The sequence below is a fragment of the Schistocerca americana genome, chromosome 7 (assembly GCF_021461395.2).
Source record: "Schistocerca americana isolate TAMUIC-IGC-003095 chromosome 7, iqSchAmer2.1, whole genome shotgun sequence".
NCBI lineage: Eukaryota > Metazoa > Arthropoda > Insecta > Orthoptera > Acrididae > Schistocerca > Schistocerca americana.
Genome location: NC_060125.1, coordinates 117,694,167 through 117,720,275, shown reverse-complemented (window position 1 = coordinate 117,720,275; position 26,109 = coordinate 117,694,167). Strand labels below are relative to the sequence as shown.

General features: G+C 44.7%; 1 protein-coding gene across 1 annotated transcript in view; it reads left to right on the top strand.

Moving 5' to 3' along the window:
* Nucleotides 1–19,193, top strand: part of LOC124621979 (UDP-glycosyltransferase UGT5-like) — a 151,489-nt gene extending 132,296 nt beyond the window's left edge. The window contains exons 6-7 of the mRNA XM_047147516.1: nucleotides 8,332–8,551; nucleotides 18,745–19,193. Coding sequence (XP_047003472.1) covers nucleotides 8,332–8,551; nucleotides 18,745–19,024 — 500 coding nt within the window. The 3' untranslated portion in view covers nucleotides 19,025–19,193. The remainder of the gene's footprint in view (nucleotides 1–8,331; nucleotides 8,552–18,744) is intronic.
* The last annotated feature ends 6,916 nt before the right edge of the window (nucleotides 19,194–26,109 follow it).

The window sequence follows — 26,109 nt, the reverse complement described above, 5'->3', positions numbered from 1 at the left end:
GCCTCCCCTGCTGCCCTGCTGGAAGAAGTGCCATCGGTGATTAGAAGTGTTATGTAACTGGTACGTGATGGTGCTCCAGCCCACTCCACCGTTAACGTCCGGACGCATCTCAATCGTGTCTTCCCTAGTCGAAGGGCCGGGGCCGGACGGAGGGGGGAGGGGGGGGGGGGGCCGGCGGCAGTTGCATGGTCTGCTCGTTCACCGGATCTCAACCCGTGCGATTTCTGTTATAGCGGCATCTCAGAAGTAGCCTTCATGCAGAGCCCAGTCCAGATGTGGAAAAACTGGAGAGTGTATTCGTGCTGCATTTGACACTGCATGGATGTAGCCTGGCCAATGTGAACGTGTGAGACAGAACGCACAACGGCGCGTAAACGCATGTGTTGAGGCACGTCGAACCCATTTTCAACGCATACTATAATTGTGGCGGCATAGCACAGCGCGTATTAGACCGCTGTCTCTATCTTAAAGTATAATTGAATAGATAGTATCTAGCATGAAAACAGTCCATTTCCGGACATAAGTTCATTAGCCTTGTTTGTTCCGTGTCCTCTCATCGATCAATCCCAAGAGTTTACCCACGGTGGAGAAATTCACACTGTATATTCCACTGGGGGCCGAACAGCACAATAACACTGGGTTCGGTGTGGGGCGGCGCTAGGGTGAGTGGACTGCTGTAGCCTGTTGTGGGGTTGTGTACCACTGAGGGATACGGTGGGGACGAAGCCTCTCCGTCGTTTCTAGGTCCCCAGTTCCATACAATACAATACAAAGGTAATAAATAACTGCTCTAGTTAGAATATTTTAAAAATAAGACAAACACTACTGTGAATTTCGTGCTTCGTATTTGCTTTTGGTACCGTACTGAAAGCTTTCTCCTAGTTAATTCATGAATATAGCACTAACGAAGGTGCGGCCTGTCCACAAATCTTCACCAGCTTCGTATCATTTTTCGTTAACGACATACTGACCTAAATAAAAATAAAAATATGCCGGCCGTAGTGGCCGAGCGGTTCTAGGCGCTACAGTCTGGAACCGCGCGACCGCTACGGTCGCAGGTACGAATCCTGCCTCGGGCATGGATGTGTGTGATGTCCTTAGGTTAGTTAGGTTTAAGTAGTTACAAGTTCTAGGGGACTGATGACCTCAGATGTTCAGTCCCATAGTGCTCAGAGACATTTGAACCATTTGAACCAAAAGTTAAAATATGATGGTAAAAGATTCCAGTTTGTCAATTTTAACGAAAGACATACAGTGAAGAGCCATAGAAACTGGTACATCTACCTAATAGCGTATTGGACCCCGCGAGACAGCAGAAGTGACGGAACACGACGTAGCATGGACTCGACCAATGTCTGAATCCTGCAGGGGTGTCCATAAATCCGTAAGAGTACGAGGGGATGGACATCTGTTCTGAACAGCACGTTGCAAGGTATCCCAGATATACCCAATAATATTTATGTCTGGGGAGTTTGGTGGGCACTGGAAGTGTTTCAACTTAGAAGACTGTTCCTGGAGCCACTCTGTAGCAATTCTGGACGTAGGGGGTGTCGTGTTGTCCTGCTGGAATTGCCCAAGTCTGTCGGAACGCACAACGGACATGAATGGATGCAGGTGATGAGACAGGGTGCTTACATACGTGTCACCTGTCAGAGTTGTATCTAGACGTGTCAGTTGTCCCATATCACTACAACTGCATACGCCTCTCACCATCACAGAGCCTCCACCAGCTTGAAATTCCCCTGCTGACATGCAGGGTCCATGGATTCATGAGGCTGTCTCCATAACCGTTCACGTCCACCCGCTCGATACAGTTTGATACGATAATACTCGTCCGACCAGGCAACATGTTCCCAGTCATCAACAGTCCAATGACGGAGTTGACGGGCCCAGGCAGGCACAAAGCTTTGTGTAGTGCGGTCATCAAGGGTAACGAGTGGGTCTTCGGGTCCGATAGCCCATATCGATGATGTTTCGTTGCATGGTTCGCACGCTGACGCTTGTTCTTGGCCCAGCACTGAAATCTGCAGCAATTTGCGGAAGGGTTGCACTTCTGTCACGTTGAACGATTCTCTCCAGTCGTCGACGGTCACGTTCTTGCAGGATCTTTTTCCGGCCGCAGCGTTGTCAGAGATTTGATGTTTTACCGGATTCCTGATGTTCACGATACCCTCGTGAAACGGTCGTACGGAAAATTCCCATTTCGTCGCTACCTCGGAGATACTGTGTGCCATCGCTCGTGCGCCAACTGTAACACCACGTTCAGACGCACGGAAATCTTGATAACTTGCCATTGTAGCAGCAGTAACCGGTCTAACAACTATGCCACACACTTGCCTTATGTAAGCGTTTCCGACTGCAGCGCCGTATTCTGCCTGTTTACATCAGTCGTATCAACAAAACTATACACATAAAATTACAAGACAAATGTGACTGCGTCTGCTAACACAGCAGGAACAAGAATTCAGTGGTATCGGCATCACCTGTTAAGCAGGCCAGTATGTTTTCTTCCCCGCCACATTAATACAGAATCGGAGCGTTATTGCCTGAATTGTCTTATGTAACAGCAGTGCTCTGTAAACTGATATCGTATACGAAAAAGTTAATGAAAATCGCTAGTCAGCAGGCCAATGTATCGAAACTTCCTGGCACATTAAAACTGTGTGCCGGGCAGGGATATGCAACCGGGACGTCTGCCTTTTGCGAGCAGGGGCTCTACCGAATGAATTACCCAGGCACGACTCACGAACCGTTGTCGGAGCTTTACTTTCACCACTGATGATCTGGCACACTCTTTTAATCTGCCAGGAACTTTCATATCAGCGCACACCCCGCTGCAAACCGAAATTTTACTCTCAAAACATCCCCCAGGATGCGGCTAAGGCATGCCTCTGCAATATCCTTCCTTACAGGAGTGGTAGTCCTACAAGCTCGCAGCAGAGCTTCTGTGAAGTTTGGAAGGTAGGAGACGAGGTACTGGCGGAAGTAAAGCTGTGAGGACGGGGCGTGAGTAGTGCTTGGATAGCTCAGTACGTAGAGCACTTGCCAAGGAAAGGCACAGATCCCGGGTTCGTGTCCCAGTCTGGCACACAGTTTTAATCTACCAGGAAGTGTACTCTCCGCTGCATAAAGAAAAATTCATTCTGGAGTCCGTGTATCGCTACCCAGGCAGTAAGAATGACAAATGTACCGGGCATCCTAGGCAAATACAGGCTGTTCATCCGTTTGATATCACAAGACTTGACAGGAGTCAAAGTAGAAACTTTCGGTGAATTTTAACTTTCGCGTAGTGCTACAAAGTTCTTATTTTCGAAAGAGCCATCCGATTGTACAAGGGTATATTTTCGCATGCCCGTTTGCAGATTTGGGGTACTTTTTGTAATTACTTTCAGGATCAAATTTTTCATTTGCCTTTCACAATCGTTCAATGTGTCGTCCTCAGAACACAACAAACATCCAGACGACAGTCAGACTCGTCGAGTACTTATGTGAGTGTTTCTGGAGTTAGCTGTAACGACGTCGCAGTTCAGCCATATGCGGATTCTCTTACACACACACACACACACACACACACACACACACACCATAGAGTGAGATCGGCGACCTTAGAGACCAACGCTGCAATGCGAGAGCCGATCCATCGCTGGGGCAGCCCATTGTTTAGAGCTGCTGATGCACGTACGTGCCAGTGTGCTGGCGCTCCGTCCTATTGAAAACTGGCATTTTCAGCACATTTCCGCAATTGTGAAAAGAGCTATATGTTCAATATATGATAGCTGTAACCATTTTTTCGTGAAGAAGACCGGGACGTTAATCTTCCATGAGACAAGCGGCACAGAATACGTGAAACACTGAAACGACGTCTACATTATGAGGCTGCTGTGTTCCCCATATTCTTACATTTGTGGTGGCGGTTCACTTATCCACTTGAATGTAATATAGCCCTATCAGTGAACGCTAAACGTAAAAGGAAATTATCTTCCATCTCAAAGCCCAGAATAAATTCACGATATACTTCGTTATTATTATTATGATTATTATTATCGTAGTCGTCGTCGTCGTCTTCATGAAGGTCTTGTAGCATTTGATTTCTGTGCGGGTGGTCTCAACACAGCGATCACTCCCATACACACACACACACACACACACACACACACACACACACACACACACACACACACACACTTGCTAGTAGATAGTGTCGGAAGTTCCATGCGGCTTTTCGCGGATGGTGCTGTAGTATACAGAGAAGTTGCAGCATTAGAAAATTGTAGCGAAATGCAGGAAGATCTGCAGCGGATAGGCACTTGGTGCAGGGAGTGGCAACTGACCCTTAACATAGACAAATGTAATGTATTGCGAATACATAGAAAGAAGGATCCTTTATTGTATGATTATATGATAGCGGAACAAACACTGGTAGCAGTTACTTCTGTAAAATATCTTGGAGTATGCGTGCGGGACGATTTGAAGTGGAATGATCATATAACATTAATTGTTGGTAAGGCGGGTACCAGGTTGAGATTCATTGGGAGAGTGCTTAGAAAATGTAGTCCATCAAGAAAGGAGGGGGCTTACAAAACACTCGTTCGACCTATACTTGAGTATTGCTCATCAGTGTGGGATCCGTACCAGATCGGTTTGACGGAGGAGATAGAGAAGATCCAAAGAAGAGCGGCGCGTTTCGTCACAGGGTTATTTGGTAACCGGAGATGTTTAATAAACTCAAGTGGCAGACTCTGCAAGAGAGGCGCTCTGCATCGCGGTGTAGCTTGCTCGCCAGGTTTCGAGAGGATGCGTTTCTGGATGAGGTATCGAATATATTGCTTCCCCCTACTTATACCTCCCGAGGAGATCACGAATGTAAAATTAGAGAGATTCGAGCGCGCACGGAGGCTTTCAGACAGTCGTTCTTCCCGCGAACCATACGCGACTGGAACAGGAAAGGGAGGTAATGACAGTGGCACGTAAAGTGCTCTCCGCCACACACCGTTGGGTGGCTTGCGGAGTATAAATGTAGATGTAGATGTAGATGTAATACGGCAATCAAAACAGGTTGTGGGAGAGAGGCCTGTAGCGTGAGTCGGCACGTACCTTGAACCAGTCCTATATCTTCGATCTTTACTCCTTAACTTCAGTCTTTTTCACACCAAAAGTTGCGTACTATGAGTATAGTCAGCTGTTGTTACAGAAGCAAGGGGCAATTATTTCAATTTTTCTACATTACATCATTGTTTTTTCATCTAAAAGTGTTTCCGTTCCTAGAGTAATGTTATTCCAGCTATGTGTGCACAAATAAAATTAAAGTAAAATGGTTAATACACTACTGGCCATTAAAATTGCTACTCCACGAAGATGACGTGCTACAGACGCGATATTTAACCGACAGGAAGAAGATGCTGTGACATGCAAATTATTACTTTTTGAGAGCATTCACACAAGGTTCACGTGCTGACATGAGGGAAGTTTCCAACTGTTTTCTCACACACAAACAGTAGTTGACCGGCGTTGCCTGATGAAACGTTGTTGTGATGCCTCATGTAAGGAGGAGAAATGCGTACCATCAAGTTTCCAACTTTGATAAAGGTCGGATTGTAGCCTATCGCGATTGCGGTTTATCGTATGGCGACATTGCTGCTCGCGTTGGTCGAGATCCAATGACTGTTAGCAGAATATGGAATCGGTGGGTTTGCAAGACAGCAACCATCTGCACGAACTGTTCGACGAGTTTTGCAGCAGCATGGACTATCAGCTTGGAGACCATGGCTGCGGTTACCCTTGACGCTGCATCACAGACAGGAGCGCCTGCGATGGTGTACTTAACGACGAACCTTGGTGCTCGAATGGCAAAATGTCATTTTTTCGGATGAATCCAGGTTCTGTTTACATCATCATGATGGTCTCATCCGTGTTTGCGAACATCGCGGTGAACGCACATTGGAAGCGCATTTTCGTCATCGCCATACTGGCGTATCACCCGGCGGGATGGTTTGGGGTGCCATTGGTTACACGTCTCGGGCAGCTCCTGTTCGCATTGACGGCACTTTGAACACTGGACGTTACATTTCAGATCTGTTACGACCCGTGGCTCTACCCTTCATTTGATCCTTGCGAAACCCTATATTTCAACAGGATAGTGCACGACCGTATGTTGCAGGCCTTGTATGGACCTTTCTGGATACAGAAAATGTTCGACTGCTGCCCTGGCCAGCACATTCTCCAGATCTCTCACCAATTGAAAACGTCTGGTCAATGGTGGCCGAGCAAGTAGCTCGTCACAATACGCCAGTCACTACTCTTGATGAAGAGTAGTATCGTGTTGAAGCTGCATGGGTAGCTGTACCTGTACACGCCATCCAAGCTCTGTTTGACTCAATGCCCAGGCGTATCAAGGCCGTTATTACGGCCATAGGTGGTTGTTCTGGGTACTGATTTCTCAGGATCTATGCACCCAAATTGCGTGTAGCAATTTTAATGGCCAGTAGTGTAATAATTATAATAGACATTTATCTCAATGATCATGGAGGAAAATTCACACCATTTTATTATTTTTATGCTTACCATTAATTATATTGAACTGGGTGGAAAATTCTACTCTAAGTCAGTTGTTGATTTTGCACCGTGACCAAGGCCTAAGGCATCATTCAAAAAATTTTCAAGATCGGATTAATATAAAAAATGGCTCTAAGCACTATGGGACTTAACGTCTGAGGTCATCAGTCCCCTAGCCTTAGAACTGCTTAAACCTCACTAACCTGAGGACATCACACACATCCATGCCCGAGGCAGGATTCGGACCTGCGACCGTAGCAGCAGCGCGGTTCCGGACTGAAGCGCCTAGAACCGCTCGGCCACATGTGCCGGCGATTAATACGAGGGCTGTCCAGAAAGTAAGCTACGATTGATCGCGAAATGAAAATCATAGTGAAAATCAGAAATGTTTCATTTGTAATAGTTAGCTACACCTTTCTGCTACTTCTCTATGTACTCGCCGTTCTGACTCAGACATTCGTCGTAGCGTTGTACCAACTTTCCAATACCCTCATCATAGAAGGCAGCTGCCAGTGCTATCCGCCAATTCTCTACGCTGGCCTAAAGCTTGTTGTCTGTGCCAAAATGTTGTCTTCATAGCCAGCGGTTCGTTTGAGCAGAGATGAAACTCAGTGGGAGACAATTACGGGCTGTATTGTGGGTAACCAAACATTTCTAATTGAAACGATGCAGGAACATCTTCATTGCCCCTGAAGAATGAGGCTGAGAATTGTCTTGAAGAAGAAACCGCACGACAGTTATGTAATGTTGGTTGCATAGCTTCAGGGGAAAATTCTCACCAGGCCCTCGTGCTTGGCGGGAGACACTATTTTCTATAACATCTTTACGCGCTCACTAAGAGCTCAGGAATGAAAAGAGCGACATAATTCTACCTGGAGTCATACTAGAGACACTGCCCAACACATATTTGCAAAGCTTTATCGGATTTTCATAGTTGTTTCCATTTCGCGACCGATCGTAATTTACTTTCTGGACAGCCCTCGTATAAAACAGAGCAAAGTTAAGATGGCCATTTTAATGCTTAAAGTGTACTTCATAGTCTCCTCCCACCCCCACTTGAGTACAACGCACAGAACGTGCATATAACCAAGTGTAACTGTCATAAAAGTCCTTCCTTTGGGATGTTGTTCAACTCACACATCACATAGGTTTGTATGTCGGCTTGTCGTCAAAGTGACCTTTTATGTGAATTTCTGCATTTTGTCATTTTGTTGTACCTTCGTATTGATAACACCATATCTCATCACCCATGACTCTTTCTTTTCCAGAAGTGAACTGTCCAAGTTTTGAAACTCAATCGAATCGCGGCAAGCCGTCCACGCGTCACTCTTTTTGTTCCGGTGTCGAGGTGTGCGGGACAAGATTCGCACCGGCTTTTCTCTTCCATAAAACGTTTTGGAGAAAGTTTTGGAACACTTGATTTAAAGATGTTGATCCACTGCGATTTGTGACAAAACAACGTTGATACAGTTGCACGTCCACTACTTAACATTGGCCGGTCGAATGCACGTCTACTGTCGACAGTTGTCAGTTCAAGCCGCAACCGTACTCACTGCGATGACGTCGCTTTTACACCATGAATAAAATCAGTCTTGAAACATTTTAGACGAACTGTGCAAGTAGCTCTCGAAAATCAAAAACCACACCTGAGACCATTTTTTACGATTTAGGAAGGAAAAAACTTGGATAAGTTACGCATATAGGTCGAAATAAGACATTTAGCCTAAGTATATTACAGTATAGTTTTATTACCATTGTTACTGTTGTTGTTTGTTGCAGCTCACCCTAATGTGAAACTGTTCATCATGCAAGGAGGCCTGCAGAGTCTGAACGAAGCGGCATACAGAGCCACACCTCTGATAGCCATACCGTTCTTCTCTGACCAGACTCACAACTGTGCGAAGATAAATTCAGCAGGAATTGGTATTAGAATTTATTTGAAGGATGTCACAAAGGAGACTGTTCTCGATGCCATCCACAAAACTATCGAAGATTCAAGGTATGTTCAATTGACTTTGATTCTGAATAAGGTTTGGAACTGTGCATGCAAACAATTTCCAGATGAAATTGGTGTGTGTGAGATACACATAAAACAGCGCACTCTGACTTTATACAGCATACACAATTTTATGAAGCAAGAAATTTTATATTGGAATACTGATTACTACATATCTGAGGATTTAAAGGAAATGCTTTCGAAAAAGCCAACAATCCATTACTGAACATTAATCATTTAGTACATGTTAGTACCGTATCCCTGAGGAAAGAATATGAGACTAAAGTAGTCCCGTTTGAGGTCATTTCTTGTGCCTTCATTCAACATGTTGGAATTTGGGTGGTCATTTGTTTTTGTCGGTAAGATCAGCAAAGTTGGTGAAGTACTGAAGATCATTGATGTATGAATATACTGTAGTTATGTCTCAAAAATAAGTTGAACATTCGTGGTGGAGTGTTAAGCTGTTAAAAACACGATAATATACAGTGAAGTTAGAACACATTCCGATGAGAAATACTTTTGGTGAAGATAGGTGTAAAAGGAGGATCAATTTTGTTCTCTGGATGCCTTTTTACGCCCTCTGACTACGTATAAGTGGTAGCAAAAAATATCAGGGAAAACTTAGAGATGATTTAACGTAAATCACCTCGTCTTGTTAAAGCATCAGGTGAGAATCAACTTACCCACTGTACCGTTGGGCCTTCAGAGGCCTGCTCAGTCGAAATTTAGTTTTAAAAAACTATAGTCCGGGTTACTCAAATAATTAAGGGGGTTAGTAGGGACAGGGAACCGTGTGAAATCTTTCTCAATCCCTTACCCGAAAATTACCAGGAGCAGCTAATCAGAGAACCGACTCGTGAAGCAGCGTATTAGATCTCCTGCTCACCAACAGGCCCGAGGTTTTGGACTCCACGCAGAACAGGAATAAGTCATCACACGGCCGTTACAGCATTACTGAACACGGCTGTATATATGAATGTAAACAAGAAAAATAGGGAGATATTTCAGCTTAGCAACAGCGACGAAAAAAGATTTCAGATTACTTGAGCGGTCAATGTAAATCAACCAGCGCCAGGGCCTAAAATACAGAGCATCAGCGGACAAAGTTCAAGAGCATTTTATCACTAGCAGGTATGGACAAAGCAAAGTTGTGAGCGATGGGGAAGATCCGCCGTGTTGGAAAATTGCTACGAAAGCAAATTCAAAGGACATGAGATACCTCCTAATATCGCGTCGGGCTTCCTTTTGGCCGGCGAAATGCAGCAACTCGACGTGACATGGACTCAAAAAGTCGTCGAAAGTCGCCTGAAAAATGTTGAGCTATGCTGCACGATTTTTTGCATGAACTGACCTTACGATAATGCTCCAGATACGTTCGATGGGATTCATGTTGGGCGATCTGGATGGCCTGATCATTCGCTCGAGCTGTCCAGAATGTTCTTCAAACCAATCGCCAACAATTGTGGCATCGATAAAAAACACCTTTATTCTTTGGGAACATGAACTGTATGAAAGGCTGCAAATGGTCTCCAAGTAGCCGAACGTAAACATTTCCAGTCAATGATCGGTCCATTTGCACCAGAGAACGCTGTCTGTTCCATGTGAACAGTCCATATCATTATGGATCCATCGCCAGCTTGCACAGTGCGTTGCTGATAACTTGAGGCCGGCCATTGTGATCGAGCGGTTCTAGGTGCTTCAGTTAGGTTTAAGTAGTTCTAAGTCTAGGGGACCAATGACCTCAGATGTTAAGTCCCACACTGCTTAGCGCCGTTTGATAACTTGAGCTAATGGCTTCGTGGTGTCTGCGTCACACTCGAACCCTTCCATCAGCTCATGCCAACTGAAATCAGGACTCATCTGACCAGGCCACGGTTTTCCAATCGATATGGTCACGAGCCCAGGAGAGTTGCTGCAGGCGATGTCGTGCTGTTAGAAAAGGCACTCGCATCGGTCGTCTGCCACCATAGAGCATTAACGCCAGATTTCTTCGCACTGTCCCAATGCATACTTTGGTTTTACGTCTCACATTGATTTCTGTGGTTATTTCACGGTGTGTTGCCTATCTGCTGGCATTGACAACTCCACGCAATCACCGAGCGGGGTGGCGCAGTGGTTAGACACTGGACTTGCATTCGGGAGGACGACGGTTCAATCCCGCGTCCGGCCATCCTGATTTAGGTTTTCCGTGATTTCCCTAAATCACTCCAGGCAAATGCCGGGATGGTTCCTCTGAAAGGGCACGGCCAACTTCCTTCCCAATCCTTCCCTAATCCGATGAGACCGATGACCACGCTGTCTGGTCTCCTTCCCCAAACCAACCAACCAATCCACGCAATCACCGCTGCTGTCGGTCGTTAAGTGAAGGCCGGGGGTCACTGCGTTGTCCGTGGTGAGAGGTAATGCCTGAGATTTTGTATTCTCAGCACACTCTTGACACTGTGGAACTCGGAATATTGTATTCACTAACATTTTCCGAAATGGAATGTCCCATGTGTCTAGCTCCAGCTACCATTCCGCGTTCGAAGTCTTTTAATTCCCGTTGGGAGGTCATAATCAGTGGGAAACTCTTTTAGATGAATCATTTGAGTAAAAATGACAGCTCCGCAAATGCACTGCCCTTTTATACCTTGTGTACGCTATACTACCGTGCGTATCGCATTTGTACAAAACTAGATGGAACGACCCCCCAGACGGCCCACAGTCTTTTTGTGGGTACATGTGTGGCGCGCACGGGCCCCCGAGCTATTGCAGTCTCCTTCCTTTTTCCAGACTGCATTACTGTCCCTGTCCTTCTCGTCCCCTGTCCTTGCTCCTTTCTCCCTGCCCCCTCCATTCCCTCTTGGTGGACTTCTTTATATCGACCTGGCTATCCTACTGGCTTTGTTTTGGTATGTGCTATTGTTTAGTTTGCTGTTTCCATCTCCTTTTCGGCGTTTTTGGTCGCCTTGGGGTTTGACCTCCATTTCCAACGTGTTCCGTTCAGTGTGAGCCATTTGGTGGAGGCTCCTCTGTCCCTCCCTTCCTCTTGCACCCTGGCCCCCTTGCTGCTAGGTCACCAGCACAGTCCATGTGGTGGGGCTGTTAAATACCCACTTCGCTCAGCCCCCTGACAACACAGGGATCACACTGCTAGTACCTGAGCTGTAAACGCCTCGTGTATGCCAAGGAGTCGATGCTCATCACTTTGGGGCATCAGAACTCCTGGCAATGGCCGCCGTGCCAGACGGCCCTTGCTGTGGCTGTGTGGCACCAATGTGGTGAGCCCCTGGTCAGAGTGGGTGGTACTAGGGCAGATGCCTTCCACATGCAGCGACAAAAGCGTCAACATACTGGCCGTTCTGTGGCCATCTCTAAGAGTGATTGATATAAGACATGGCACTTCCTCTTCTGATCCTTTGGCCTTCCCCTCCATGGCCACTCCTTGGGAAGAGGGTCAAGTTCGCCAGCTTGGGTTGAAAGCTTTCCCTCGGTACCTGGTTTTTACAAGGACAGATGGCGAAAGTTTTGCCATGACCAAGCCTTTGTTTTTCGTGGAGACTACTGAAGGTAAGTACAGCGACGTGGAATCCTTGATTAAAATGCGGTACGGTTTTTTGCTCATCAAGACATCTTCTGCTGCCCAGTCTGAAGCTCTGTGCGCTTGTGACCATCTCGGGGACATCCCAGTCTCTGTTGCTCCCCACCAACCTTCAAACTCAGTACAGGGCATCATTTTCTACTGGGATCTTCTTCTCCAAACTGACGAGGAGCTCCGTGCAAGCCTTGAGTGGCAAAGACTTCAATTTATCCACCGAGTACAACAAGGCCCTAAAAACAATCCCACCAATCCAGGCGCCTTTATCCTGGCCTTCGAGGGGGATACCCTCCCAGAGCAGGTGATGGTGTGCCTGTGCTCCCCTGCCAGTGTCAATAAATGGTAATGCGCAGCATGCTACGCACTCGCCAGCTTGCCCAGTGTATGTGAAAGAATGATGGATTCAACAGTACAAGACTTTAGATCGATGTACCTACACCAGGGCTTGTCAAAAGTACGACCGGCTCCATCCTGTGCCTCTAACTTCTACTTTTGCTTCAGATACGTCCATTCCCCCTCCTACCCCCCTCCTTTTCCCAGCCCCGCCCCATTCATCCCACACCTTCCTCCTCAACCTCCCTCTCCCACTCTCCTTCCCCCTCCCCATCAGTACCTCTACCTCTCAGTACCCCTACCCACCCCTTTGGGTGCTGCTCCCCCTCCCCCACCGGAGAAGTGCTCCCCTTCTCCGGCAGCCACTGGAGCTGAAGCTCCCTCCCAGGACTCCTATTCCTGGCATCCCCCTGAAAGGTGATCTACACCTCCACATCAGCCATGTGATCTGCGGCTGGTGGGCACCAAGATTGCCAAGTGTAATTCTGTGCCTGACCTTGCTGCAGTCTGCTCTTCTCTTCCTTCACAAGAGAAAAAGCAGAAAGACAAGAACAAGGGCAAGGCCCCTCTGGTACCCCCTGGTATCCTACCTTTTTCGAGTCCTTGAAAGCTTGTTGTGCCCTTTCTACAGCTTCAGCTACATGAGGCTCATCCGATTCTGACTGAGGCAACATGTCAAATCTATTTTCGAGATTAATGACAAAGCTGTTTGATGCTCCCCTTTGCCTGTTCCCTCTATTACCTGTTGCAACTTCCCACCTCTGTTCACCCTTCTCCCTCATTAACCTGTCCAGATCCTCCCTTGCCTTGTCTAAGTCGGCTTGAAGAGCTGCAATTTTCCCTTCCTGTTCCAGTATTTTCCTATCTCTACAGCAGATGCTACAGTACCACTGGTGAGCCTCATTTATGTCCCAATTTCCCACGTCACTACATTCGTCCCAATGAAAGAAACTACAGCACCCATCACACCATACCCCGGAACTAACGATCCTACGGCACGTTACACACTTCTCACTCACGGTAAAAACAGAAACCGTAAAAACTGATTTAAGTACCGACTAAAGCGTAAACAAAGGACATTTGAAACTATTCAGGCAGATATAAATAAGTTGAAAGAGTACTGAATAAAAAAACTGGTGATTACAAATAAGTTTAAGTCACTGTTTACTTACGATACGCGCGCGTGAAATTAAGCCTAAAATCCGTGCTATAGGCGCGAGAAGGAAATTAACTTCTTGCCCCATTTAATCTTCTTTAACACTTCCACTAATGTAACAACGCTTATATTATATTTATACCAACTGGAAACTTTTACCTACAAGTTTAATTCACCGCTTACTTACGATTCGCTTGCGTGAAATTAGGCCTAGGATCCGTGCTACAGGCGCGAGAAGAAAAATACCCTTCTTACCCCGTTTAATCTAGTTCACTAACACTTCCACTAATTTAACAACACTTAGATTATATTTATAACAACTGTAAACGTTTAAAAACTGCTTAATAACAACGCTTTTTATTATTATTTATTGCAGCAAATACTCGAAGAGTCCGCGTCGGCGCAGTGTTGCCAACGCAACAGGCTCTACCTTGGCGGTGAATGGCTATTTGTCGCACATTACAATATTTGATCCTATGTGTAATAATTCTTCATCGCTCGTCACTGTTATTTGTGCTTACGTCAAGCCAGACAACTTATTAAGATACCTTACATACTCAGTTCATGAGGAGGACTATACGGTTTGGATAAATCAGTAAAAGTAGCAAAAACTGAGTCACTCTGAATGGGCTGTAGCTCTTATACAAGGCACTACAGTGAGAAGCGTGGCATCTTCCCACCCATAAGACTAGAGTTGTATTACAGTAGAACACCTCTAATCCGACCCTGAATAGTCCGTCACACCGGTTAGTCCGACCATGCTCAGGCACGCGAGCCTGTGTCGACTGTCACTGACTGGACGCCTGTCGGGCCATTGTTGCGGTGTCTATCGCTGTGCATATTGTTATACTGTACATTATTGTGCAGTTTTATCCTTTGTTGGGATTAAAAAACGTCGTTGTTTGCTTTATTCCGTGTTCTCTACAGTACTTGATACTGTAGATTTATTGTGTGTACAGTTGTCTGTTTTTCAACATGTCTGGATTCAAACGAAAACACGTAACTCTTTCATTAAATAAAAAATTGGCAGTGCTACAAAGACTAGACGAAGAAGAATCGCTCCAAAAAATTGCAAAGGATCTGAATGTAGGTGTTACGAAGTTATGGATTTGAGGAAGAATCGGAAAGACATTGAATCCTATACAGTTACGATTGATGGTGAAAACACTCTGAAGAATCGCAAAACGTTAAAAAAGCCTAAACTTGAACTGCTTGATAACACATTGTGGATGTGGCTTTGTCAAGAAAGAAGGAAAGGAACTCCAATATCCGGGCCAGTTCTCAAAGAAAAAGCGATAGCTTTGCACAAAAAACTGGAAGCCGAAAGTGAATTTGCTGCCAGTGAAAGCTGGACTTATCGTTGGAAAACTCGTCATGGTGTCCGATTTGTTTCTATTTCCGGTGAAAAACTATCTGCCGATGCCGCAGCCGCTAAGGAGTTTTCTGTTAAGTTTCGAGAAATTGTTACCGTGCCAAGTTTATAACATCGACGAGACAGGGCTGAACTTTAAAATGTTGCCAACAAAAACGCTCGCAGCTTCAAATAAATCCGTGGTAGGAACGAAACTTATAAAAGATAGAATAACAGTCATTCCTTGTAGCGACGCAGATAGTACCCATAAGCTCCCCTAGTTCGTCATTGGCAAATCTAAGAAGCCAAGAGCATTCAAAAATATAAAATTATCTTCCTTGCCGGTTTATTATCGCAATCAAAATACTGCTTGGATGGACTGCAACCTTTTTAAATCCTGGTTTTACTCGAGTTGTGCCATCGGTCGAAAAACACTTGAAGCAAAAAAGTTTGCCTGTTCGTGCCCTACTGCTGTTGGATAACGCACCATCACATTCATCTGAGGAAGATTTGGTGAAAGGGGACATAAAAGCTCTCTTTCTGCCTCCTAATATGACCTCACTCATCCAGCCAGTGGATCAGGGCGTTATCGAACGGTTAAAAAGGCGATATTGCAGTAAATATATCAGCTCAATCAAGGAAAAATCTGAAGGAGGTCATAACTTATTTGAGGCAATGAAATCCCTGAACCTCAAAGATACTATCTACACAACCTCTGCAGCATGGGATGAACTGAAACCTGACACACTGCGGAAATCGTGGCGTAAGATTTGGCCACAAATTATGACTGAAAATGAGCTTACTGAAGATGAGCAAAACAACGACGCACTGGAAATCGTTAAAGATCTGCAAACTCTGGAGCCGAACGTCCCTGCCAATGAAACTGAAGAGTGTATCAACGAATGTGACAAAGACTGTGACTCTTTTGAAGAGCTCAATGACGACCAGATTGTTGGCGCTGTTAGCCTGGAAACTGTGAATGAGGATTCGGACGGCGAAGACGAACCCACCACCCTGATTTCACACAACGATGCAAAAAACACTTTTGACATCGCCCTTCAGTACATCGAGCAGAATCCAACTTCAACTCCCAACGGAAGTTTTGTGGTTAAAAAAATGGAGGGACACTGCAGCTAAATCTAGAATAATATTTGCTAAACAAAAATGTATCACTGACTTTTTTTCCAAATTATCTGTTTTCGTTTTTACTGTAAAAACAATGCATACAGTATAATCATTTCTTAATTTACACATACAATAGTTCAGTTCTTTGTAAAAAAATTGTTTTTATGTACAGTGCTATAAACATTTTTTAGATTACAGTATATATCGTTTATACGTTATTAAGTACAGTATAATACTGTAATTTGATTGACGTTTTTCCTTTTAAAACCAATACTTATTAGAGTGTGCGTAGACGTTTTTTAGTTAATATATTGTTTTACACTGTGTAAAAAAAATCTTTTTATATCACTATAGACGTCTTTTAGTTCTTAAATCGTTTAATTTTTTGTACTAAATGTCTTTTTATATATTTTACAATACATATTAGATTTTTCGGATAATCCGACCTTTTTTCGTTCCGACCATGGTCCCGGTCCCGAAGGTGACGGATTAGAGGGGTTCTACTGTACCAGTGTTCACTATCGCGTCTCCAGTGCTTTTGTAGAATCCTGGCTTTTCACAGGGAGTAGTTTTTGTTGTGCCTTTTCCCCTGTTGAATCCCCTCAGACAGCTTCTGTCCCTAACTGGCAATAATCTCTTGTTCGTTTTTTATACAGCTTTCTTGTCGTCTGCGAAACGTGAGAGCTGTGATTCTTATCATATTCTCCGTGCACAGCATCGATCTTATTGATCATAAACGCAGTCATATAAGTGTGGACAACTGGTTACATGTTTTTTCTTCCGTATTCCGTATAATATTGCCTTGCTTTCGTAATTTCGCATGTTCGACTAAGCCATTTGGTCCTAGGTCTTGTCTTTTCACTTTAAAATTTTCCGTTGTTGTATTCTGAGAGCCCATTTAAGCTCGTAGAACATTTATTTCGCTGTCATTATTTTTCGTATCTTGTATTACTGAAGCCTGTTACTAGCGCAGGCTCTGATTTGCTGTTTCAAATTCCGTAGCTGTAGGCTTTTCGGCAAGACGCAGTTGTTAAAACTGTTCCTCCTGCAATTTACTTCCTAGCACAGATAAAATATTCCCAATGGTCTGTATCGCTATTTACACCTTTGTATGTTATCATGTTTATGCTTCACACGTACAGCTGAAAATTACATCGTACTAGCAGGGGAGTGACCCTGCATCCTTCCTTTCATAGGGGAAGATTTTGGCTTACTGCACAATAAGAAAATTTCTTGCCCCCCCAGCACTTTATTTTTATGGACATACTTTTTTAATACTTTTCCTGCTATGAGTGACATTTAAAGTTTCCAACATGAGTTAATGTTACTCGTTTTCTTTCGGATTGAAGAAAAGGCTCTTACATTTTATCAGTAATAAAAGTCAGCAATCAACAACGTGTTTCTAGAGATAATGCTCTCATTATCAGGTTGTCAACACTCAGCGCATGTGGTTAAGACGCTGGAAATTCTAACAACACATATGCAGCCCTCATAAGATAACATAAGACACACTGGACGATGGTCCCTCATATTTCTTTAACATCGTCATGTCTGTCATTCACCGTCTCATCACGTGCCGCAGCAGTGTAACAGTCCCCGGTCCCCTCACCAGCTGTATATAGTGGGACGGTTACGGACACAAGTGGCCGATATTGAAGTGAGACAAGGAACCATAGCCTAAAGTGTTTTATTTTATGAACACCGCAAATGTGCTGTTGGAAGTTTTAGTATGCTGGGTGTTGACAAAATGGTGAGAGCCGGTCATAGTGGCCGAGCGGTTCTAGGCGCTTCAGTCTGGAACCGCGCGACCGCTACGGTCGCAGGTTCGAATCCTGCCTCGGGCATGGATGTGTGTGATGTCCTTAGGTTAGTTAGGTTTAAGTAGTTCTAAGTTCTGTGGGACTGATGACCTCAGCAGTTAAGTCCCATAGTGCTCAGAGCCATTTGAACCATTTTGAACCTGGTGAGAGCATTCTCTCTCGAAACACGTTGCTGGTTGGTGTACAGTACGGTTAAAGTCACTGAATCCTTACATTTATGACTGATTCCAGTATAATTTCGGCTTTTCCTTTGCTGTCAAAAACGTTTCCCGGTTTAATCTGGTTCGCTTGCCAGTGCTCTATCGTTTTCGTCTTCAGCCTGTGACCACACAACCCTGTCCTAAGTTACTGTGTGTTTCTCATGACGGCCTCTGTAGCGTTATTTCGGTAGTCTAATCGCCTTGCGTAACCACGAACAAAGCAGGTCCATACCAGAAAGGACAGTCACTTTATCAAGGGAACAATTTCGTTGTCATGCTAGGGTAACACGAATATTATATGCGGTATATTCGCATATAAAGTGTATGAAACTATTGGCAAACGGAAGAAACTATACAGGTTCACAGGTTGAGTGTTGGAAAATTGTTGCGAAAGAACAAACTCATAACGTTTTAATTAGCTGGTCAGTAGAAAGCGGAGGCATTTAAGGCATTTATATGAAAGTATAAAAAAAGAAAACACACACACACACACACACACACACACACACACACACACAGAGAGAGAGAGAGAGAGAGAGAGAGAGAGAGAGAGAGAGAGAGAGAGAGAGAGAGAGAGAGAGAGAGACTATGATCAAAAAGTTTCAGTGTCTTTACAAAGTGCCTTACTTTTCAGCTACAAGAAAAATATGGAGGAGTACTCTAAACTGTTCAAAGAACACCGGTCGACTTCCCTAGACACAGCTGTGTGGTGGCTGGAGTACGTCATCCGCCACAAGGGAGCGCCGCACCTGCGCAGTGCGGCCCTGGACCTCCACTGGTGGCAACTTCTGCTTTTGGACGTCATCGCCTTCGTACTTGCTGTACTGATTGCAGCTGTGGCGGTCATATACTTTGCAGCAAAATGTTTAGTGGTCATGGTCAAAGGAAAAAAGGAGAAGGTCAAGAGACAATGAGACTGCGTTTGAGTCTCAAACTGAAATACTGCAACTTGTTGTTGTTCACCGCGAATAACGCGTGTACCTGATGATTCTGAGCTCTAAGACTGATTCATTGCCTTGGTCTGCCACCAGAACATGTTACAGCGAGAAAAAATAGAAAATTGCGCAATGGACGTAACACGTTTTTAGTATATGAGCATTGAGGTGCACTGACTTACGGTGGCCCCTTAAACTCTAAGACGATATTCCTACTAATGTTACAGTTAATAAACTTCCCACTATGTCAGAGACTCTAAGAGACTTCTAACTTCTGCTCATATTGTCTGCTACCGGTTTGTGTTACTCGTATATCTTCCAAAGTGGTAATAATTAATAACAGGCGTTTTATAATCGACAGAACAATACGCAACAGAAACTCATTGGTAAAGACTGTAATTTTTTTATACTTATCTAAGCAAATAATAAATGTTTTGGTAAAATGTACGATTTTGTGTTTTGTCCATGGGTTCCGCAGACCTATTTTCTTGTCCACATTCCTTGGTAAGTACATTGTCACGGCTTCTAAGTGTTACTATAAGCTGCAACTCATTCCAGTGATGTGAAGTATCGGCCTATCACACAATCTTCCGCGATAATACGTCGTATAAATAGTACACTGCATAGTACACTAAGGTGACAAAAGTTATGGTAGGTGATTCATGTCGGCCGATCTAGGTGGCCCAATAATTCACCCAAATTGTCCGGTATGTTCTTCAAACAGATCGCTAACAACTGTGGCATGGCGCATTGTCATCAATACAAATTCCATCGTGCTGAGGTACAGTAAGTCCATGAATCGTTGCAAATGGTCTCCAAGTAACCGAACACAAAGATTTCCAGTGAATGATCCGTTCAGTTTGAGCAGAGAACCAGTCCGTTCCATGCAAAAACAATTCACAGCGTTATCAAGCCACCACCAGCTTGCACAGTGCCTTGTAGACAACTTGGGTCCATGGCTTCGTGGGGTCTGTGTCACACTCGAATCCTACCATCAGCTCTTACTAAGTGAAATCGGGGCTCATCTCACCGACCCACAGTTCTCCAAACGTCCGGCGGCCAACTGATACGGTCAGGAGCCGAGGAGAGGCGCTGCAGGCGGGTGTCGTGCTGTTAGCAAAGGTCCTCGCGTCGGTCCGCTGCTACCATAGCCTATTAACGTCAAATTGCGCCGCACTGTCCTACCGGATACGTTCGTCGTACGTTCCACATTGACTTCTGCTGTTATTTAGCGCATTGTTGCTTGTCTGTTGGCACTGACGACTCTACGCAAACACCGCTGCTCTCGGTTGTTAAATGAAGGCCGTCGGCCACTGCGTTGTCCATGGGGAAAGGTAATGCCTGAGATTTTGTATTCTCGGCACAGTCTTGACACTGTGGGTCTCGAAATATTGAATTCACTAACGATTTCCGAAACGGAATGTCCCATGCGTCTAGCTCCAACAACTACCATTCAGCGTTCGAAGTCTATTAATTGCCGTCGCGCGCCCACAATCACGTCGGAAAACTTTCAACGTGACTCACCTGAGTACAAACTCACAGCTCCGTCAGTACACTGCCCTTTCATATCTTCCTCATGCGGTACTACCGCCATCTGTTTAGGTGCATATCGCTAACTCATTGCATATCTTGGGTTATAAGCTTTAAAACATGAGATTTATCATTCATTTTCCGTAAGTTTGTGGAGGTGGTTTGAATTTGCGTTCTTGCTTAAATTTTGCTACTGTGTGTCTCTTATCTGATGTGGAATTGTTCCGTGTGGATGAAAGAGGAAGAGTAGACTGAGATTTAAGATAATCGTCCGGACGATTCACTGCAGAAAGAAAAAGTATACTATTGTACTGAGCAAAGATGTGCATTTGAAGCTCTCCAGGGCCGTAGATACTGTGACAATGAATACTAAAACAGGTTTTTTAGGTTGAACTTCCTCAAAAGGGCACTCATGGAAACAGGACAGACAAATGTAGGTACAGAGAAGATATGCGGAGTGGACAAAAATTAGGATGGTGTGCGAAAACCACTGGCAATCAGAGTAGCAGTCATCTCGGAATGGAAAAATACGACTCCCGTATGGTTTTCAAGGGAAGCTTATTCCTCATCTTGCGAAACACTCACGAATTCAGCTAACGGTGGCGTAACCTCCTTTCCACAGTAGACTACAAAAGCTCAATAATGCGGAGATCTGGTAACTGTGGCGGCCGGGAACGACGCGACAATTCATCCTTGTGCTCACAGAATTAGTCCAGGACGCTGGGGGGTATGTAAGCGCGATCCCCATCGTTCTGGAACACATCATCATCACTGAGGAACAAACGTTCTACCATGAGGCGAACCTGATTTGCCAAAATGGTCACATAATCGTTGTCAGTAATGAAATCTTGCACAATGAAAGTGGAGGCCATGGAATAGCACGATACTGTATCCCCAAAACAACACTGAATCACCGCCATGTTTCTCTCTTGGGACATAAACTCAGACAATCAGAAACAGTGTGCAAGAAGTCTCACTTGACCAAATTATTTCCTTCCATTGCTCCATAGATCAGGTTTCATGGGTTCGGGCTGCGTGGGGTAGCGAGGTCTTAGGCACCTTGTCACGGTCCGTGCGGCTCCCCCCGTCAGAGGTTCGAGTCCTCCCTCGGGCATGGGTGTGTGTTGTCCGTATTTTATGTTAGATTAAGTAATGTGTAGGCCTAGGGACCGATGACCTCAGCAGTTTGATCCCATAAGACCTTACCACAAATTTCCAGTTTATGGATTCGGCACCACCAAATCTCAGGTATTTACCTCTCACCACAGACAATGCACTGGCCGACGGTCTTCACTTAACGATCGAGAACAACAGCGCTCAAGTTGAGTTGTCAGTGCAACAGACAAGCAACGATGCATGAAATAACAGCAGAATCAGTGTGGGATGTACGACGAACGTATCTGTTAGGACAGTGCGGCGCGATTTGCTGTTGATGGGCTACGGCAGCAGACGACCGACGCGAATGTTTTCTAAGAGCAGGACATCGCCTGGACTCGTGACCATATCGACTGAACTCTACACAACTGAAAAACCATGGGCTGGTCTGGTGAGCCCAGATTGCAGTTGGTAAGAGCTGATGGCAAGGTTTAAGTTTGGTACAGACATCACGAAGCCATGTACTCAAGTTGTCAACATGGTACTGTGCAAGATGTTGGTGCATCCATATTGCTGTGAATGTGTTTACATGGAATGGACTGAGTCCTCTGGTCCAACTGAACCGATCATTCACTGGAAATGTTTATGTTCCACTACATGGAGTCAGTTTGTAGCCGTTCATGGACTGCATGTTTCCAAACAATGACTGAATTTTTATGGATGATGAAATGAAATTATCATATGGCATTGTTGACCGGGAGGCCCCATTCGGGGGAGTTCGGCCGCCATACTGCAAGTCCTTTTTAGTTGACACCACTTCAGCGATTTGCGAGGCATTGATGATGATGATGGACACACAACACCCAGTCCCCTGCCGGCAATCGAACCCGGGCCCCCTGCGTGGTAGGCGGTAACGCTACCGCTATACTATGGAGGCGGACTTTATGGATGATAATGCGCCAGGTCACAATTGTTCGCGACTGGTTTGAAGAATATTCTGGATGAATTATTTGGCCACGCGTCGAACAGTTATTGTATATAATGGAGAGGCCAGTTTGTGCACAAAATCCTGCACTGGCAACATTTCCGCAATTATGGACGCCTATAGAGGGAGGCAGCATGGCGCAGTATTTCTGCAGGGGACTTCCAACAATGTTTTGAGTTCATACCACGCCGAGTTGTTGCACTACGCCGGGCAAAAGGAGGTCCGACACAGTATTAGGACATAGTCCATGACTTTCGTCAGCTCAGTGTAAATCTGCGATACAGTGCCTCTTGAAACACCGAACACATCTGCTACCTTGGTGAGAGAAGCTCACACAACATACGACTGCCAACAATTTCCTCACGTTCCCACATTCGAATTCACGAACACTGCACAGGAGGCGTTCGTGGTCAAATACAACGGCGGTACCTGCAGGCTGGGCTCGGATCTGCATTTTTTTTTTTTTTTCAAGTATGCATTTCTTGCGACTTTTCTGTATTTTTGTACAATCCCTGTAACTGCAAAGAAATCTTGGGTAACAGAAAAATCGATGAAAGAATGAAGTATAAAAATGTTCAGGAAAAGAAAGGAATATAATACTATAAGTTGTTAAGAATTAAATAAATAGGAAGTACAGGGGAGCCAAGGCGGAATGGCTTCAGGAAAAATGCTAATTAATCAAAACAGACAAGGTCTTGTAAGGAGTGATCCAGGATACAGAAGAGTGGGAACAACCTTTACAGAAATGGAAAGCAATCGTAACAACATAAAGAGTGCAGGGGAAATTCCACAGTCGAATGCAGAGGAGAGAACGGATAGGTGGAAAGAGTACGGTGAAGGTCTGTACGAAGGGGTGGAGAGTCCGATGATGTGGTACACGAAGTAGTGGGAACCGACATGGGAAACACAAAGGATCGAATATTATAGACGGCATTTAAAAGAGCTTTGGAAGATATGTGATCAATTAAGGTAGAAGTAATAGATAACATTCCTTCGGAATTTATAAAATCATTGGAGGAAGAGGTAGCCAAACGACCATTCAAGGTGGTGTGTAGAATCTCTGAGACTGGAGATGTACGATCACAAAAATGTCATCTACATCTTCTTGACTACAATCGTATAGTCAGCGTAACAGCTCATTCATCCAAGTTGCTGACAAGATAATGTGGAAAAAAAAAAAAACCTGGATCTGTTAGATGAACGACCAAAGAGACAGTTCTCATTTTGCACTTTACAGTGGACCCAAGACTAAAGAAAAATCAAAACATGTTCTTAAAATGTGTCGAAAAGCGTTTGAATATGTAAAATGGTGCCAAATGTTCGCATTTTCTTAAAAATTTTGATAAACTGTAGTGAAAGACGGATAATATACGATATGTTTAAGAACCAGAAATGTACAATAAGAATGTAACACGAAGAATGGACTGCTCAGATTAAAAACTGTTTTAGGCTGGGATGCAGTCTTTCTGCTCTGCTGTTCAATCTCTACATCCAATAGGCAATGAGGAAATTAAAATAGAGATTCATGATTGGGATTAAAATTCAGGATGAAATTCTGTCGACGATATGATTCACGGATGGCGTTGCTATTAATAGAAGAATTACAGGGCATCCATAATGGATTGAGTAGTCTACTGAGTGTAGGACATGGATTGAGAGTAAACTGCAGAAACACGAAAGTAATGAGGAACAGCAGAAATTAGGTTAGTGAGAGAATTGGTGATCATGAAGTAGAACTACTTTGCAAGTGATATTGCACGTGACAGACTAAGCAAAGAGGATATTAAAAGCAGACTGGCACAGGCAATGGGGGTCATTCCTGGCTAAAAAAAAAAGCCTACACGAATTAAACATCGGCCTAAACTGAGGAAGATATTTCTAAGAATTTACATTTGCTGCTGAGCATTATATGGAAGTGAATCACGGAGTGCGGGAAAACCGAAACAGAAGAGACTGGAGCGTTTGAGAAATGCTGCTTCAGAAGGCTGCCGAAAATCTGGTGGACTGATAAGGAATGAGGGGTTCTCTGCAGAATCGGCTTATAAGGAACATGTGGCAGACATGGACAAGGAGAAAGGACCGGACGATAGGACGTGTTAAGACATAAAGGAGTATACGACAATGACAGAAAGTGAAGAAATTAATTGAAATTTGTTCCACAGCCAGGGCTTGAAACAAGACCTCCTTGCTTACTAGGCAGGCATGCTAGCTATTGCACCACTGTAGCAGTATATGTAACATAGCTGCCCACACCACCCTACTCCAGTGACCTCCCTAACACAAACTTCAGTTCACGTGAATTGAAGTTTGTGTTACGGAGGGCAACGGAGTAGGGTAGTGGGGGCAGCTATGTTACCTATACTGCCACAGTGGTGTAATAACTAGCCTGCCTGCCTAGTAAGCAAGGAGGTGTTGGTTCATGTCCTCACCATACCACAAAATTTAATTCATTTCTTCAGATTTTATCATCATCGCAGGTAAAGTTGAGACAAGGAAAATTTAATTATATCAGGGAATATCTTTCATGGTACTATAGGCAGCTGCAGAATAGGGGAAGGGAGAGATAGGAATACAATCAGCAAATAATTGAGGACGTTGGGAGCAAGCGCTGGTCTGAGAGAGAGAGACTGGCGCAGGAGAGGAAGTCATAGCAGGCTGCATCAAACCAGTCAAAAGGCTAATGGCAAGATAAAATAATGTTTTATATGCTTCTGCTGTATAATGGAGAGTGCTGTACCTTGGAGCACCAGTCTTGTAACAGAATTTAATATATCCTTATTCCATTTTGAAATTACGCAAATCAAAAAAAGTTTTGTGTCACCTGTTCCGAGACTCCCGGAACCTGTACAGAAAATTGGAATAGAGATCAACATAAATATCATTTCCGCCCTTTTTATTGCTCATGAAAACTACACATGATGTACCACCATACAGCGAGACCTTCAGAGGTGGTGATCGAGATTGCTGTACACGCCGGTACCTCTAATACCCAGTAACAAGTCCTCCTGCATTGATGCATGCCTGACCTCATCATTGCATACTATCCACAAGTTCATGAAGGCACTGTTGGTCCAGGTTGTCGCACTCCTTAATGGCGATTCAGTGTGGATCCGTCAGAGTGGTTGGTGAGTCACGTCATCCATAAACAGCCCTTTTCAATCTATCCCAGTCATGTTTGATAGGGTTCATGTCTGGAGAATATGCTGGCACCCCTAGTCGAGCGATGTCGTTAACTGATTGAAGTCATTCACAAGATGTGCACGATGGGGGCACGGATTGTCGTCCATGAAGACGAATGCCTCGCCAATATGCTGCCGATATGGTTGCGCTGTCTGTCAGAGGAAGGCATTTGCGTACAGCTGTTATGGTGCCTTCCATGACTACCAATGGCATATGTCAGTCCCACATAATGCCACCCCAAAGCATCAGGGAACCTCCACCTTGCTGCACTCTC